Source organism: Rana temporaria, chromosome 9 (assembly GCF_905171775.1).
Source record: "Rana temporaria chromosome 9, aRanTem1.1, whole genome shotgun sequence".
NCBI classification, from domain to species: domain Eukaryota; kingdom Metazoa; phylum Chordata; class Amphibia; order Anura; family Ranidae; genus Rana; species Rana temporaria.
The window spans coordinates 13,130,682-13,144,859 of record NC_053497.1 but is presented as its reverse complement, the minus strand read 5'-3'; the positions used below and the strand labels follow the sequence as shown (position 1 = coordinate 13,144,859).

The 14,178-nt window shown below is 46.9% G+C and overlaps 1 protein-coding gene across 1 annotated transcript in view; it reads left to right on the top strand.

Annotated features, from left to right (window-relative positions):
- LOC120913109 (rho GTPase-activating protein 6-like) overlaps positions 1–14,178 on the top strand; it is an 84,367-nt gene that overhangs the window by 46,558 nt on the left and 23,631 nt on the right. The window contains exons 5-6 of the mRNA XM_040322817.1: positions 422–617; positions 7,331–7,386. Coding sequence (XP_040178751.1) covers positions 422–617; positions 7,331–7,386 — 252 coding nt within the window. The remainder of the gene's footprint in view (positions 1–421; positions 618–7,330; positions 7,387–14,178) is intronic.

The window sequence follows — 14,178 nt, the reverse complement described above, 5'->3', positions numbered from 1 at the left end:
AATATGACCTGGCTTCGACGTAAGAGACCTAGCGACGACGTAAGAGAATGCGACGGCCGCGCGTACCTTCGTGAATCGCCGTAAACAGCTAATTAGCATACCCGACGCGAAACACGACGCAAACTCCACCCAGCGGGCGCCAAAGTATTACACCTACGATCCAAAGGCGTACAAAGCCGTACGCCTGTCGGATCGAAGCCAAAAGCCGTCGTATCTTGGTTTGAGGATTCAAACTAAAGATACGACGCGGCAAATTTGAAAATACGCCGGCGTATCAGTAGATACTCCGGCGTATTTCTTCTGTGAATCTGGCCCGTAGTCTTTATGGACTTGCTTCAAGGGTCTTTTTTTTTTTATAAATCTCTTTATTAATCTTCAAGGGTCTTAAATGATCCGATTTATGCATTTGTGTTGTGTTTAGGGGGCTCTTTCCGTGGAATCCATAACAGAGCTGGACGATGGAGAAGATCGTCTACTTGAAGCCCTCCAGTTGTCCCATTCCGAAGAACTGAGCTTTCAACATAAGAATAGCGGCACCCTTCGTTTAAGTTTAAATCCCATCTACAGACAAGTTCCTCGCATCGTGGAGAGATGTTGTTCTTATATGGAGCAGTATGGTAAGATTCTTAAAGTCTTTTTGGAAAATATAATACATACATATATATATATATATATATATATATATATATATATATATATATATATATATATATATATATGTATTTTTTTTTTTTTTTTTTAATATTATTATAATATTTATTCATAAAAACAAATTTATATCTTTAAATAAAAATTCTATTTATTTTCGGCAAATAATTATAATTATAATTATATATAATATTCCTTAAAAAGATATCAATAACTACAGTATAAGAATAAACATTATATAAACCAAATATATATATATATATATATATATATATATATATATATATATATATATATATATATACACATACACACACAGTTGCAATAAAAAGTATGTGAACCCTTTTGGAACAATATGGATTTCTGCACAAATTTGTCATACAATGTGATCTGATCTTCATCTAAGTCACAACAATAGACAATCACAGTCTGCGTAAAAGTAATAACACACAAAGAATGAAATGTTATCATGTTTTTATTGAACACACCACATTCACAGTGCAGATGGAAAAAGTATGTGAACCCCTAGACTAATGACGTCTTCAAGAGCTAATTGGAGTGAGGCGTCAGCCAACTGGAGTCCAATCAATGAGATGAGATTGGAGGAGTTGGTTACAGCTGCCCTATAAAAAACACACACCAGTTCTGGGTTTGCTCTTCACAAGAAGCATTGCCTGATGTGAATGATGCCTCGCACAAAAGAGCTCTCAGAAGACCTACGATTAAGAATTGTTGACTTGCATAAAGCTGGAAAGGGTTATAAAAGTATCTCCATAAGCCTTGCTGTTCATCAGTCCACGGTAAGACAAATTGTCTATAAATGGAGAAAGTTCAGCACTGCTGCTACTCTCCCTAGGAGTGGCCGTCCTGTAAAGATGACTGCAAGAGCACAGCGCAGGCTGCTCAATGAGGTGAAGAAGAATCCTAGAGTGTCAGCTAAAGACTTACATAAGTCTCTGGCATATGCCAACATCCCTGTTAGCGAATCTACGATACGTAAAACACTAAACAAGAATGGATTTCATGGAAGGATACCACAGAGGAAGCCACTGCTGTCCAAAAAAAACATTGCTGCACGTTTACAGTTTGCACAAGAACACCTGGATGTTCCACAGCAGTACTGGCAAAACTGTAATGCAATCTATGTTGCCGCCCCCCCCCCCCCCCCCCCCCCGAGCCCCTATTTTACTTACCGGACCTGTCGAAAGTCCCGCATGGTCCCGATATCCTCTTCGCCGCTCAGCCTGGCCGCTGATTGGCTAGTGCGGATAGATTGAGAGCAGCGCAGCCATTGGCTGGCGCTGCTGTCAATCACATCCAGTGACACGGTGCGTCGGCTATGGCCGCTCGCTGTATCACAGGAGCGTGCCCGCAATTACTGACCACCATGCGAGCTCTCGCATGACTGTGGTAATTGCGGGGAGGACCAGAGACAGCCGCCGAGGGACCCCAGAAGACGTGGATCGGGGCCACTCTGTGCAAAACGAACTGCACAGTGGAGGTAAGTATAACATGTTTGTTATTTTAAAGTGTAGCGCTACCCCCGAAGGAGTCGCTGTTTGATTTGGAACCGGCCTACCAAATTACCCTGGCAGTGTCTAGGGGTGTAACTGAGAATAGCAGCAGTGAGTGAAGGTCTAGACATCCAATAAAGAGTTTTCAATGCTTTATTGTCCAGGCCAAACACGGCCAACATCAACACACATTGGGAAGGTCAAGGTTGATGAAGGAAGAAGAGAACCATGCCGTATCAGGCCTGGATATAGAACGGAGCAATCAACACTGCTCTGTATAGAACCAATTTTGTTACACGTCGCCACTCTGCTTGGAGTGGGTAAAGTGCCCCCGGACAGACCCCTATGATAGGCCTGGCAGCCAGAGCGCCACTTCTGGATAATACTGGGAGGAACAGGCCTCTCTCACAGACCCGACTCTAGGGCCCCCGCCACGGGCCAATTTCAATAGAAGACTTGGGTGAATAAGGAGAAGAGAATCCTCCCAGTAGACTTTTCTATAAAGGGTCCCCGGATGATAGCAAGCATACCTGTCAGTGGTCCGGACACCTGGTCCCAGACTGGGATTCTGTCAACAGGCCTTGGAACCCAGTGAAACTCTGAGGTCCCTTCGCTCATCAGGATAAGGTTCGCTGCAGAGGTCAGCTCTGGCCAGGTGGGCCGCGCCGGCGGGGTCCATGGATGCGCGTACCCTGAAGATGGGTACTGCACCTGGAATGGGGACCCCGCGAAGACTCCCGAACACATGACCCCTGTCCCAGATATATCCTCCCCCAGCATGCCTCGCGAGGCATAAACGTCTCCAATTGGCTGCTGGGGAAGAATTGCTCCGCCAGAACCCCTCTGGCGCCAACTCTGGTGGCATTGCACCCCCTGTCCACAGACTGACCCAGTGGACTTTCTGGAACGACAGAAGTCCCCAAATTTAAGTAAACACGGAATGGGAGCAAGGTAACTCTCCCACTCCCCACTAACTTTAGGCGTAGTGCCCATGCTGAAAGCAAGAGGGCGCTACAAAAGGAAAAATAATTTTTCCTTTAGTGACCCTTTAAGGCCATCTGTCCACCAGCTGAAGCTCAACAGAAGATGGGTGTTGTAACAGGACAACGACCCAAAGCATAGAAGTAAATCAACAACAGAATGGCTTAAACAGAAGAAAATACGCCTTCTGAAGTGGCCCAGTCAGAGTCCTGACCTCAACCCCATTGAGATGCTGTGGCATGACCTCAAGAAAGCGATTTACACCAGACATCCCAAGAATATTGCTGAACTGAAACAGTTCTGTAAAGAGGAATGGTCAAGAATTACTCCTGACCGTTGTGCACGTCCGATCTGCAACTACAGGAAACGTTTGGTTGAAGTTATTGCTGCCAAAAGGAGGTTCAAACAGTTATTAAATCCAAGGGTTCACATACTTTTTCCACCTGCACTGTGAATGTTTACATGGTGTGTTCTATAAAAACATGGGAACATTTAATTCTTTGTGTGTTATTAGTTTTGGCCGACTGCGATTGTCTATTGTTGTGACTTAGATGAAGATCAGATCACATTGTATGACAAATTTGTGCAGAAATCCATATCGTTCCAAAAGGGTTCACATACTTTTTATTGCAACTGGATATATTATATATGTAGCGCCTGTGTACTTTCGTACAGGTGCTATATTTAAATTTAGTGGGGGAATGAGAGAGATAAGTTGCTCTCATTCATTGATTTGTTAAATTTGGCTGTCGCCAAATCTGGATTTGTCCTGTGGGTCAGTTTGTGTCCTGGAGATGCAGTCTCATCTCTGGGCGGCAGGTGGCGCCAGAGGGGTCCAGGCGGAGCCGCTTCTTCCCAGCAGCCAATTGAAGGAGTTTTTCCCCGCCGCGGGGCATGCTGGGAGGGGGTATTTCTGTGGCGGAGGCCGTTGTTCGGGGTTCTTCGCGGGTTCCAGGTGCGGCACCCACCTTTAGGGTGTGCGCACATCACGGCCCCACCACTATGGCCTACCAGGCCGGGGTCACGTGCTATGCGGAGTTCCTGACACTGGGCTCTCATAGCCCGGAGCAACTGATGCTGCCAGGGGCTCCAGTGACTTACTGGGTTCCCATACCTATTGAGAAGCTCCCAAGCTGGGTGCTGTTCGGTGGGGGGATCGGTCTGAGGAGAACCCGGAGGCAGGTGATCCAACAGGGCTTGAACGAACCACCGGGGATCTGGGCACCGGACACTGACAGGTTGCATTCATTATGTCAGTCAGTGACCCCAAGAGACATACTGGGAGGATTCGCTCCATCGTTCAAACCTTCAAGCACTAGGCCTGTGGCAGAGGTCTCATCTAACATCTCAATTTAATTAGAGCCAAGTCGGTGGCAGAGACTTGTTCCTTCCCAGAAGCTTTAGGTGGCGCTCTGGCTGCCAGGCCTGTGTGAGAGGTCTGTCCAGGGGGCACTTTACCCACTCCGGCTGGAGTGGCGACGAGACGAATACAATTACTAAAGGGCAGGATTGCCTTTACTATCCATAGCCTGATTCTGTGAAGTTGCTCTTTCTTCACCAACCTGTCCTGTCCACCTCAAGTTGACATGTTGGTCGTGTTTGACCGGAGAATAAAGTATTGAAAACGCCAACCAACGGTTTGGACATTCTGTTACTGCTCTCATCTCCGCCATCACCCCTAGACACATCACAGAGGTAACTTAAACACGCCGATCCCAAATCTGATCAGCGGCTCCTTCGGGGGTAGCGCTACATATACATCCAACACATCTGGGGTGCCAAGGTTCACCATCACTGCTATAGATAAAAATGTTTGCTATGCACCGCTAAAGTGTTTGCGGTTTGACTTGAAGAAAAAGTGGCATAGTCCATACCAGTATAGATTCTAACACATTACCCCGTCCATACCAGTATAGATCCTAACACACTACTCGTCCATACCAGTATAGATCCTAACACATTACCCCGTCCATACCAGTATAGATCCTAACACATTACCCAGTCCATACCAGTATAGATCCTCACACATTACCCAGTCCATACCAGTATAGATCCTAACACATTACCCAGTCCCTACCAGTATAGATCCTCCCATATTACCCCGTCCATACCAGTATAGATCCTAACACATTACCCCGTCCATACCAGTATAGATCCTAACACATTACCCAGTCCATACCAGTATAGATCCTCCCATATTACCCCGTCCATACCAGTATAGATCCTAACACATTACCCCGTCCATACCAGTATAGATCCTAACACATTACCCCGTCCATACCAGTATAGATCCTAACACATTACCCCGTCCATACCAGTATAGATCCTAACACATTACCCAGTCCATACCAGTATAGAGCCTAACACATTACCCAGTCCATACCAGTATAGATCCTCCCATATTACCCAGTCCATACCAGTATAGATCCTCACACATTACTCAGTCCATACCAGTATAGATCCTAAAACATTACCCAGTCCACACCAGTATAGTTATCCAGCATGAGATTTTCCCCATTGAGATCTGATGCGTTTTCAAAGCGTTCCTTTCATTTCTTTGAGCAGTATAAATATAAAAAATATATTATAAATACATTATAATATATATATATATATATATATATATATATATATATATATATATATATATATATATATATATATATATATATAGTATTTTTTTTTAATAAATGCAAAATATACCGTCAAGGTGTTACAGAGTATGTGAACTCTAAGGCCCCATTCACACCTAGGCGTTTTTACGCCTGAAGCGCACTGCTCACAAACGCCAGAGGGGAGAATTAACATTATTCCCTATGGTGACTGTTCACACCTGAACGCCTGAACGCCCAAACGCCTGTCGCGCGAAGCTCAAACAAGTCCCGGACCTTTTTTTGTCGCGCGAATCGCGCGACAGCGGCGTTTGAGCGTTTTTTTTTCCCCCATAGAAAGTAATGGGAAACGCGCGTATCGCGCGACAACGGGCGTTTGCTATGGGCGTTTCGTCGCTTTAATCAATAGAACTTGTCGCCCATGCAGAAGATTAAAAAAAATCTACCAACATAGCAACAAGTGATGAAAAGATGATAATTTTTCCTATTGGCTAAAATAAGAAACGCTGAAGTACAAAAACGTCGCACGACGCTGTATGCAAACGCGCAAATAAGCATGAATACGCGCGAAAAAAAACGCCCGAAAAAACGACCGAACGCCCTACGCTCAGGTGTGAATGCAGCCTAACAATGACCTTAATTGTTTTGTTTTGGCAAGTTAAATATGACGCTGAAAGCATTTTGTTATGTCTGATAAGTGCAAAAATACCTGTTGATCTTGCCAGAAATCCTGTGAGCTGCTACCTTCCTGCATTCCTCCCTGTGCTGCCCTCTTCCTTGTTTGTACAGCTCCCGCTCTAGACTACTAACCACCCACCCTGTGCCTTATAGAAATGAGGAGAGGGGGACATTTACATAGTCCTGTCCTTGGCTGACAATGCTCTTCTTCTTGCAGTGCATTGGTGTATTTTGCTTTTTTTTGTGCTGCCCTAGGCCTAACTAAACTCGTGCACACCCTAATTTAAATATGACCCACCCCTTCCTGTCACGGCCACACCCTTTACCCACCCTGAAATTTTTCGAGTGGGGATACTAGTTGTTAGGGCCTGGGGGGGGGGGCATGAATTCCCTTAATTTGCATAGATTTCTTCTCACTTCCTGTTTGGCTATGGGGCAGAAAGTGGAGGGAAATCTCTGCAATGGGACATGGATGGTAAAAAAAATTACGGACAGGGGCTGTAACCCTCCCTTACTCTATCCAAAATTTAAAAAAAAGTGTTGCTTATAGTTCTACTTTAAGCACAAATTTCTGATTTGCCGTACCATGCCAAAACATAGAGTACAACGAGGTCCAGGATGATAGAACAGTCAAAATTAGAAGTAGCCTGCGTTACACTAATTGTTTTACACAAGCCGGCGGGGACACTTTCCGTGCTGCCCCCCCCCCCCCTGCAAAGTGCTGCCCTAGGCCTGGGCCTTGTTGGCCTAGGCCAGGATACAGCGTTGGTGCAGTGGGTAAGCACTGCTACTCTAGCACAGGAAGTGTGTTACTGGCAGGATCAACAGGTGAATACAAGGGTGGGGGAATCAGATAAATGTCCGAAATATGACTTTTTTTTTGTTTGTTTGACTTAGGCCTTCAGACGGTGGGAATCTTTCGTATCGCTGGTTCGAAGAAAAGAGTAGAACAGGCAAGTATAATACTGAATAGGGAGAAGACTGCATTCAGAGAAAATAGTAATGAAAATCTATTGTATTTTCTTACCGTAGGATTCATGGGAAAATCTTTGGGGCAGATCCACAGAGATCTGCACCGGCGCAGCGTATGGGAGATACGCTACGCTGCTGTAACTTACGCTGCTGTAACTTACTTTTTTAAACTTCGAATCCACAAAGAATTTGCGCCGTAAGTTACGGCGGCGTAGTCTATCTCTCGCGGCGTAAGGGCGCCTAATTCAAATCGGTGAGTAGGGGGGCGTGTTTCATTTAAATGAAGCGCGTCCCCGCGCTGAATGAACTGCGCATGCGCCGTCCCTAAATTTCCCGCCGTGCATTGCGCTAAATGACGTCGCAAGGACGTCATATTTTTTAACATAGACGTGAATTACGTCCTTCCCGATTCACAGATGACTTACGCAAAAAAAAAAAAATTCAATATAAACGCGGGAACGACGGCCATACATGGCAAGTCTAACTATACGCCGCAAAACACCAGCTTTAACTATACGCTGGAAAAAGCCGACTAGAGACGACGTAAGAGAATGCGACGGCCGCGCGTACGTTCGTGGATCGTCAGAAATAGCTAATTTGCATACTCGACGCGGCAAACGACGAGAACTCCACCCAGCGGACGCCGAAGTATTGCATCTACGATCCAAAGGCGTACGAAGCCATACGCCTGTCGGATCTAACCCAGATGCCGTCGTATCTTGGTTTGAGGATTCAAACCAAAGATATGACCCTGGAAATTTGAAAGTACGCCGGCGTATCAGTAGATACGCCGGCGTACTCGCTCTGTGGATCTGCCCCTTGGTCTTCAGTTTTGGGCCAAGCAACTTGATCTAAAATCCCCCAAAAAATCCAAAAATTGTAATCACCCCATATGGGGAAGATTCCCTCTGTTTAGACCCCTAAAAAGAAAATTAATTATAAAAGAAAATTGTAAAAAAAAAAAAAATGTAAAAATTAATAATAAAATAATAAAAATTAAATCTACTTACACTGTCCACTGCCCTACTGACAAACAAGGAGAGAGGCGCCTCTGGGTGCAGTACTTAAAGCGGGGGTTCACCCTTAGAGGGCACTTTTCCCCCTTAGATTCCTGCTCGTTTTTACTAGGGGAATCGGCTATTTATTTTAAAATATGAGCCGTACTTACCCGTTTACGAGACGCATCCTCTCCGTCGCTTCCGGGTATGGGCTTCGGGAATGGGCGTTCCTTCTTGATTGACAGGTTTCCGAGAGGCTTCCGACGGTCGCATCCATCGCGTCACGATTTTCCGAAAGAAGCCGAACGTCGGTGCGCAGGCGCAGTATAGAGCCGCACCGACGTTCGGCTTCTTTCGGCTACGAGTGACGCGATGGATGCGACCGTCGGAAGCCTCTCGGAAGAATGTCAATCAAGAAGGAACGCCCGCTCCCGAAGACCATACCCGGAAGCGACGGAAGAAGATGCAGCTCGAAAACGGGTAAGTACTGCACCTATTTTAATACAAATAGCCGATTCCCCTAGACCGAACGAGCAGGAATCTAGGGGAAGAAAAAAAAAAATTTTAGAAATGGGTGAACTCCCGCTTTAAGACAGTTTTAATTTTAAATTTTTAAAAAACCACAAGTTAAAAACCCACTCACATTTTGGTGGTCAATCAAAAGCGTGTGGAAGCAATTTTTCAGGAGAATAGGTAGGTATCATCTGGTGGAGTCCTTTCCCTTGTCCCTGGTACAGCGCTGTGGGATGCAGGGGCAAGGAATGCGGAGCTTGAGAAAGGAATGCGGCAGCCTTGTCATTTGCGGCCAGCATTCAGAAACGCGTCGCTTTCCTGGTGACGTCATCCCTGTTCGTCCATCGGCACACACGGCTTGCAGCGCCTGCACAGGATCCCCCTGCCCACCGCCGAAAATCACAGACTCCACCAGCGGCAGAAGGACAGATCCCCTGCATCCCACAGCGCTGTACCAGGGACAAGGGAAAGGACTCCACCAGATGATACCTACCTATCCTCCTGACAAATTGCTTCCACACGCTTTTGATTGACCACCAAAATGTGAGTGGGTTTTTTAACTTGTGGTTTTTTAAAAATTTAAAATTAAAACTGTCTTAAGTACTGCACCCAGAGGCGCCTCTCTCCTTGTTTGTCTCCTAGATTGGAACATGGTCTCTGTTCCCTATTGACGGCAGCCCTGAGTACATACTCCCATTCAAGCATACCCGCACATCCCCCATCACCACCCCAAACAGCCGGAAATTTTACTGATTTCAGCTTTTTATACTGACTATGCTGCCTCCAATAATAATGCTCTGATAAACTTCTTGCGCATAATTTACTCGCTACACTGCCCTACTGACACTGTTAGTATACATACACATGCACACACACGCATATGTGTTTGAGCTTTGGGGTGCACACCCTAATGCTATAGGCTGCGCACACCTATGGGTGGCTGCATTCATTTTCTTTTTCGGGCCAAGATCATCTTTAGCAATGACAGAGAATACCTGTTGATCCTGCCAGAAACGCCATGTCTCTGTCTCTTCCTGTGAATTCTTCCCAAGGACCACAAGTGTAAGGCCCCGTACACACGGCCGAGGAACTCGACGTGCTTGGCACGTCGAGTTCCTCGTCGAGTTTTGGGATGAAGCCGCCGAGGAGCTCGGCGGGCCGCCTTCTCCCATAGAACAACGAGAAAATAGAGAACATGTTCTCTATTTTCTCGTCGAGTTCCTCGGCGGCTCCATCGGGCCAAAACTGTACAGACGACAGAGTTTCTCGGCAGAATCCGGGTTTTGACCGAGTTTCTCGGTGAATTCTGCCGAGAAACTCTGTCGTGTGTACGGGGCCTAAGGAGTATTCTTCTACACTAAATATCATGAGTTGTAGATAGATAGCTAGATTCAGAGAGGTTTACCCCGGCGTATCAGTAGATACGCCGCCGTAACTGTGAATCTGCGCCGTCGTACATTTAAGTGTATTCTCAAATTGAGATACACTTAAATGTAGCCAAGTTACGACGGCCTGCGCCGTCATATCTTAGCTGTCTAGTTCCGCCGGCCGCTAGGGGCGTGAACGCTGATTTACGCCTAGAATGCGTAAATCAGCGAGATACGCCTATTCACGAACGTACGCTTGCCCATCGCAGTAAAGATACGCCGTTTACGTAAGGCGTTTTCCGGCGTAAAGTTTGTCGAACAAAAAGCTGGCCTAGCCAATGTTAAGTATGGACGTCGTTCCCGTGTCGAATTTTGGAAATTTTACGTCGTTTGCGTAAGTCATCCGTGAATGGGGCTGGACGTCATTTACGTTCACATCGAAACCTATAAGTCCTTGCGGCGTACTTTGGAGCAATGCACACTGGGATATGTCCACAGACGGCGCATGCGCCGTTCGTTAAAAACGTCAATCACGTCGGGTCACGGGCCATTAACATAAAACACGCCCCCCCTGTTCCTCATTTGAATTAGGCGCGCTTAGGCCGTCCCATTTACGCTACGCCGCCATAACTTAGGAGGCAAGTGCTTTGTGAATACAGCACTTGCCTCTCTGACTTACGGCGGCGTAGCGTAAATGCGATACGCTACGCCGGCTCAAAATTAAGCCATTCTCTCTGAATCTGGCTAATAGTCATTTTTAGCCGGGGTTCCCTGAGACTAGAAAGTTATTTGAAGGGTTTCTCTGTGTTGGAAAAGGCGGTGCTAGAGCGATAACATTCTCCATAAATCTGTTATGTTCTACAAGCTGTAGGAGGGCATCATAATTAACCCCTTCCATACCAGGCACTTACGCACCTTCCCGCCCAAGCCAATTTTCAGCTTTCAGCACTGTCGCACTTTGAATGACAATTGCGCGGTCATGCTACACTGTACCCAAACAAAATTGGCGTCCTTTTTCCCCCACAAATAGAGCTTTCTTTTGGTGGTATTTGATCACCTCTGCGATTTTTTTTTTTTTGCGCAACAACTAAAAAAAAGACTGAAAATTTAAAAAAAAAATATGTTTTTATTTTTTTCTGTTAATTTTTTTGTAAATAAGTAAGTTTTCTCTTTCAATTACGGGCACTGATATGGCGGCACTGATGAGATGGCACTGATGGACATCGATGAGGTAGTACTGACGGGCACAGATGAGGTGGCACTGATTGGCGGTGCTGGTATGCGGCACTGATGGGCACACATAGGCGGCACTGATGGGCACACATAGGCGGCACTGATGGGCACACATAGGCAGATGAGGTGGCACTGATTGGCGGTGCTGGTATGCGGCACTGATGGGCACACATAGGCGGCACTGATGGGCACACATAGGCGGCACTGATGGGCACACATAGGCTGATGGGCACACATAGGCGGCACTGATGGGCACACATAGGCAGATGAGGTGGCACTGATTGGCGGTGCTGGTATGCGGCACTGATGGGCACACATAGGCTGATGGGCACACATAGGCGGCACTGATGGGCACACATAGGCAGATGAGGTGGCACTGATTGGCGGTGCTGGTATGCGGCACTGATGGGCACACATAGGCGGCACTGATGGGCACTCATGGGCGGCACTGATGGATACTTATGGGTGGCACAGATGGGCACTATGGGGTGGCACTGATGGACACTGTGGGGTGGCACTGATGGACACTGTGGGGCGGCACTGATTTACCCATGTTGCCAATCAGTGCCCATTTGTGGGCACTGGTTGGCATCTTTTTTTTTTTTTGCCCTTCCCTGGTGGTCCAGGGTGGGCTTCCCTGGTGGTCCAGTGTGGCGATCCGAGGGGGGGCTGCGCTGATAAACAATCAGCGCGAACCCCCCCTGTCAGGAGAGCCGCCGATCGGCTCTCCTCTACTCGCGTCTGTCAGACGCGAGTGAGGAAGAGCCATCAACGGCTCTTCCTGTTTACATCGTGATCAGCCGTGATTGGACACGGCTGATCATGTGGTAAAGAGTCTCGGTGTTGCGGGGTGTCAGACTGACACCCTGCAACAACGATCGCCGCGATGCGCGCCCCCGGGGGCGCGCAGCGGCTCAGAATCCTGAGGACGTCATATGACGTCCAGTCAGGATTCTACAACCACTTTGCCGATGTCAATATGTCATTGGTGGGCGGCAAGTGGTTAATAGCGATACTGTAGATGACTACCTGTAAATTGTGTTAATAACGTAATAGTGATGCAAACTAGACATGTGCGATTCGGTTCGTAACAAACGGATTTTTGTACGAATTTGTTAGCATTCGTACATTCGGATCAATTCGAACATCCGAATAGCTGAAAGTACTAAAATACGAAAATGACGGAATTACGAATGAGCAAAATAACGAACGTACGATTGGACAAACTTACTAAGATACGAAACACCGAAACAGCAAAAGAACGAAAATGACATCTATAACGAACGATTTGCATTCCGCATTTTAAACACTTAAGGACCGCCTCCTGCAGATATACGTCGGCAGAATGGCACAAGCCGTGGGTCGCGGGCGTGTGCCCGCGACCCGGTCCGAAGCTCCGTGACCGTGGCCCCCATCATAATCATCAAACTATTTCTTTATGGAGCTGGTTTTGTATACAGGGACACAGTCATGGTGGAACAGAAAAGGGCGTTCACTAAACTGTTACTTCAAGGTTGGAAGAGCACAATTGTCTACAACAGTGTTGCCAACCTACCGTATTTTTACGGACAGTTCGTAAAAACGGGCACTTTTCTCCCCGTTCGTAAATGTCCGTGGTTTGCGGAAATGTGCCAGTAAAAATAGCCGAGATCGGTTCGGCTTGGAACTGCGCATGGAGATTGGAGGCAGGGGGTGATAGTGGCTGCGGTGGCACTGCAGAGGGGGATGGAGGCAGGGGGCAATGGAGGCAAGGGGAGATTGGAGGCAGGGGGTGTTAGTGGCAGGGGGTGATTGGAGGCAGGAGGTGTTGGTGGCACCACACAGGGGGATGGTGGCACCGCAGAGGGTGGGGGATGGAGACAGGGGTTGTTGGTGGCACCACAGAGGGGGATGGAGGCAGTGGGCCTGGGGGAGATTGGAGGCAGGGGGTGTTAGTGGCAGGGGGTGATGGAGACAGGGGTTGTTGGTGGCACCGCAGAGGGGGATGGAGGCAGGGGGTGATTGGAAGCAGGGGGCCTGGGGGAGATTGGAGGCAGAGGGCGATTGGAGGCAGGGGGAAATTGTGGCACCGCAGAGGGGGATGGAGGCAGGGGGTGATGTGACTAAATAATTTGCCCTTATTATATCGAAAATAACAAAAATATGTTTTTTTACCTTAATATCTACCCTAAATCACATTGCTATTTGCCTAGCGTATTTGTTTGTAGCCTAAATACTGAAATTTGCACCTAGAAATGTAATTTAGTAACTTTTGTGAAATGCCAGTAAAAACGTGGCTGCGCCAGTAAATTTCAGGTGTCATGCCAGTAAATTTCAATCTGGTAGGTTGGCAACACTGGTCTACAATGTCTTTGTATGTTGTAGTATTAACAGTAGCCTTCACTGGAAACACCTGAACTCCATCATTTGTAATGTCCTTCTAATTCATACCAGTAGGGTTGAAGTCAAGTACTTATGTTGGATATGAAGACCTGATCCCAAAGGTGTTCAGTAGGGTTGAGGTCAGGTACTGTTGTTGGATGAAAAGACCTGACCCCAAAGGTGGTCACTAGGGTACAGGTCAAGTACTGATTTTGGATAAGAAGACCTGATTCCAAAGGTGGTCAATAGGGTAGAGGTCAAGTACTTTTGTTGGATAAGAAGACCTGATCCCAAAGGTGTT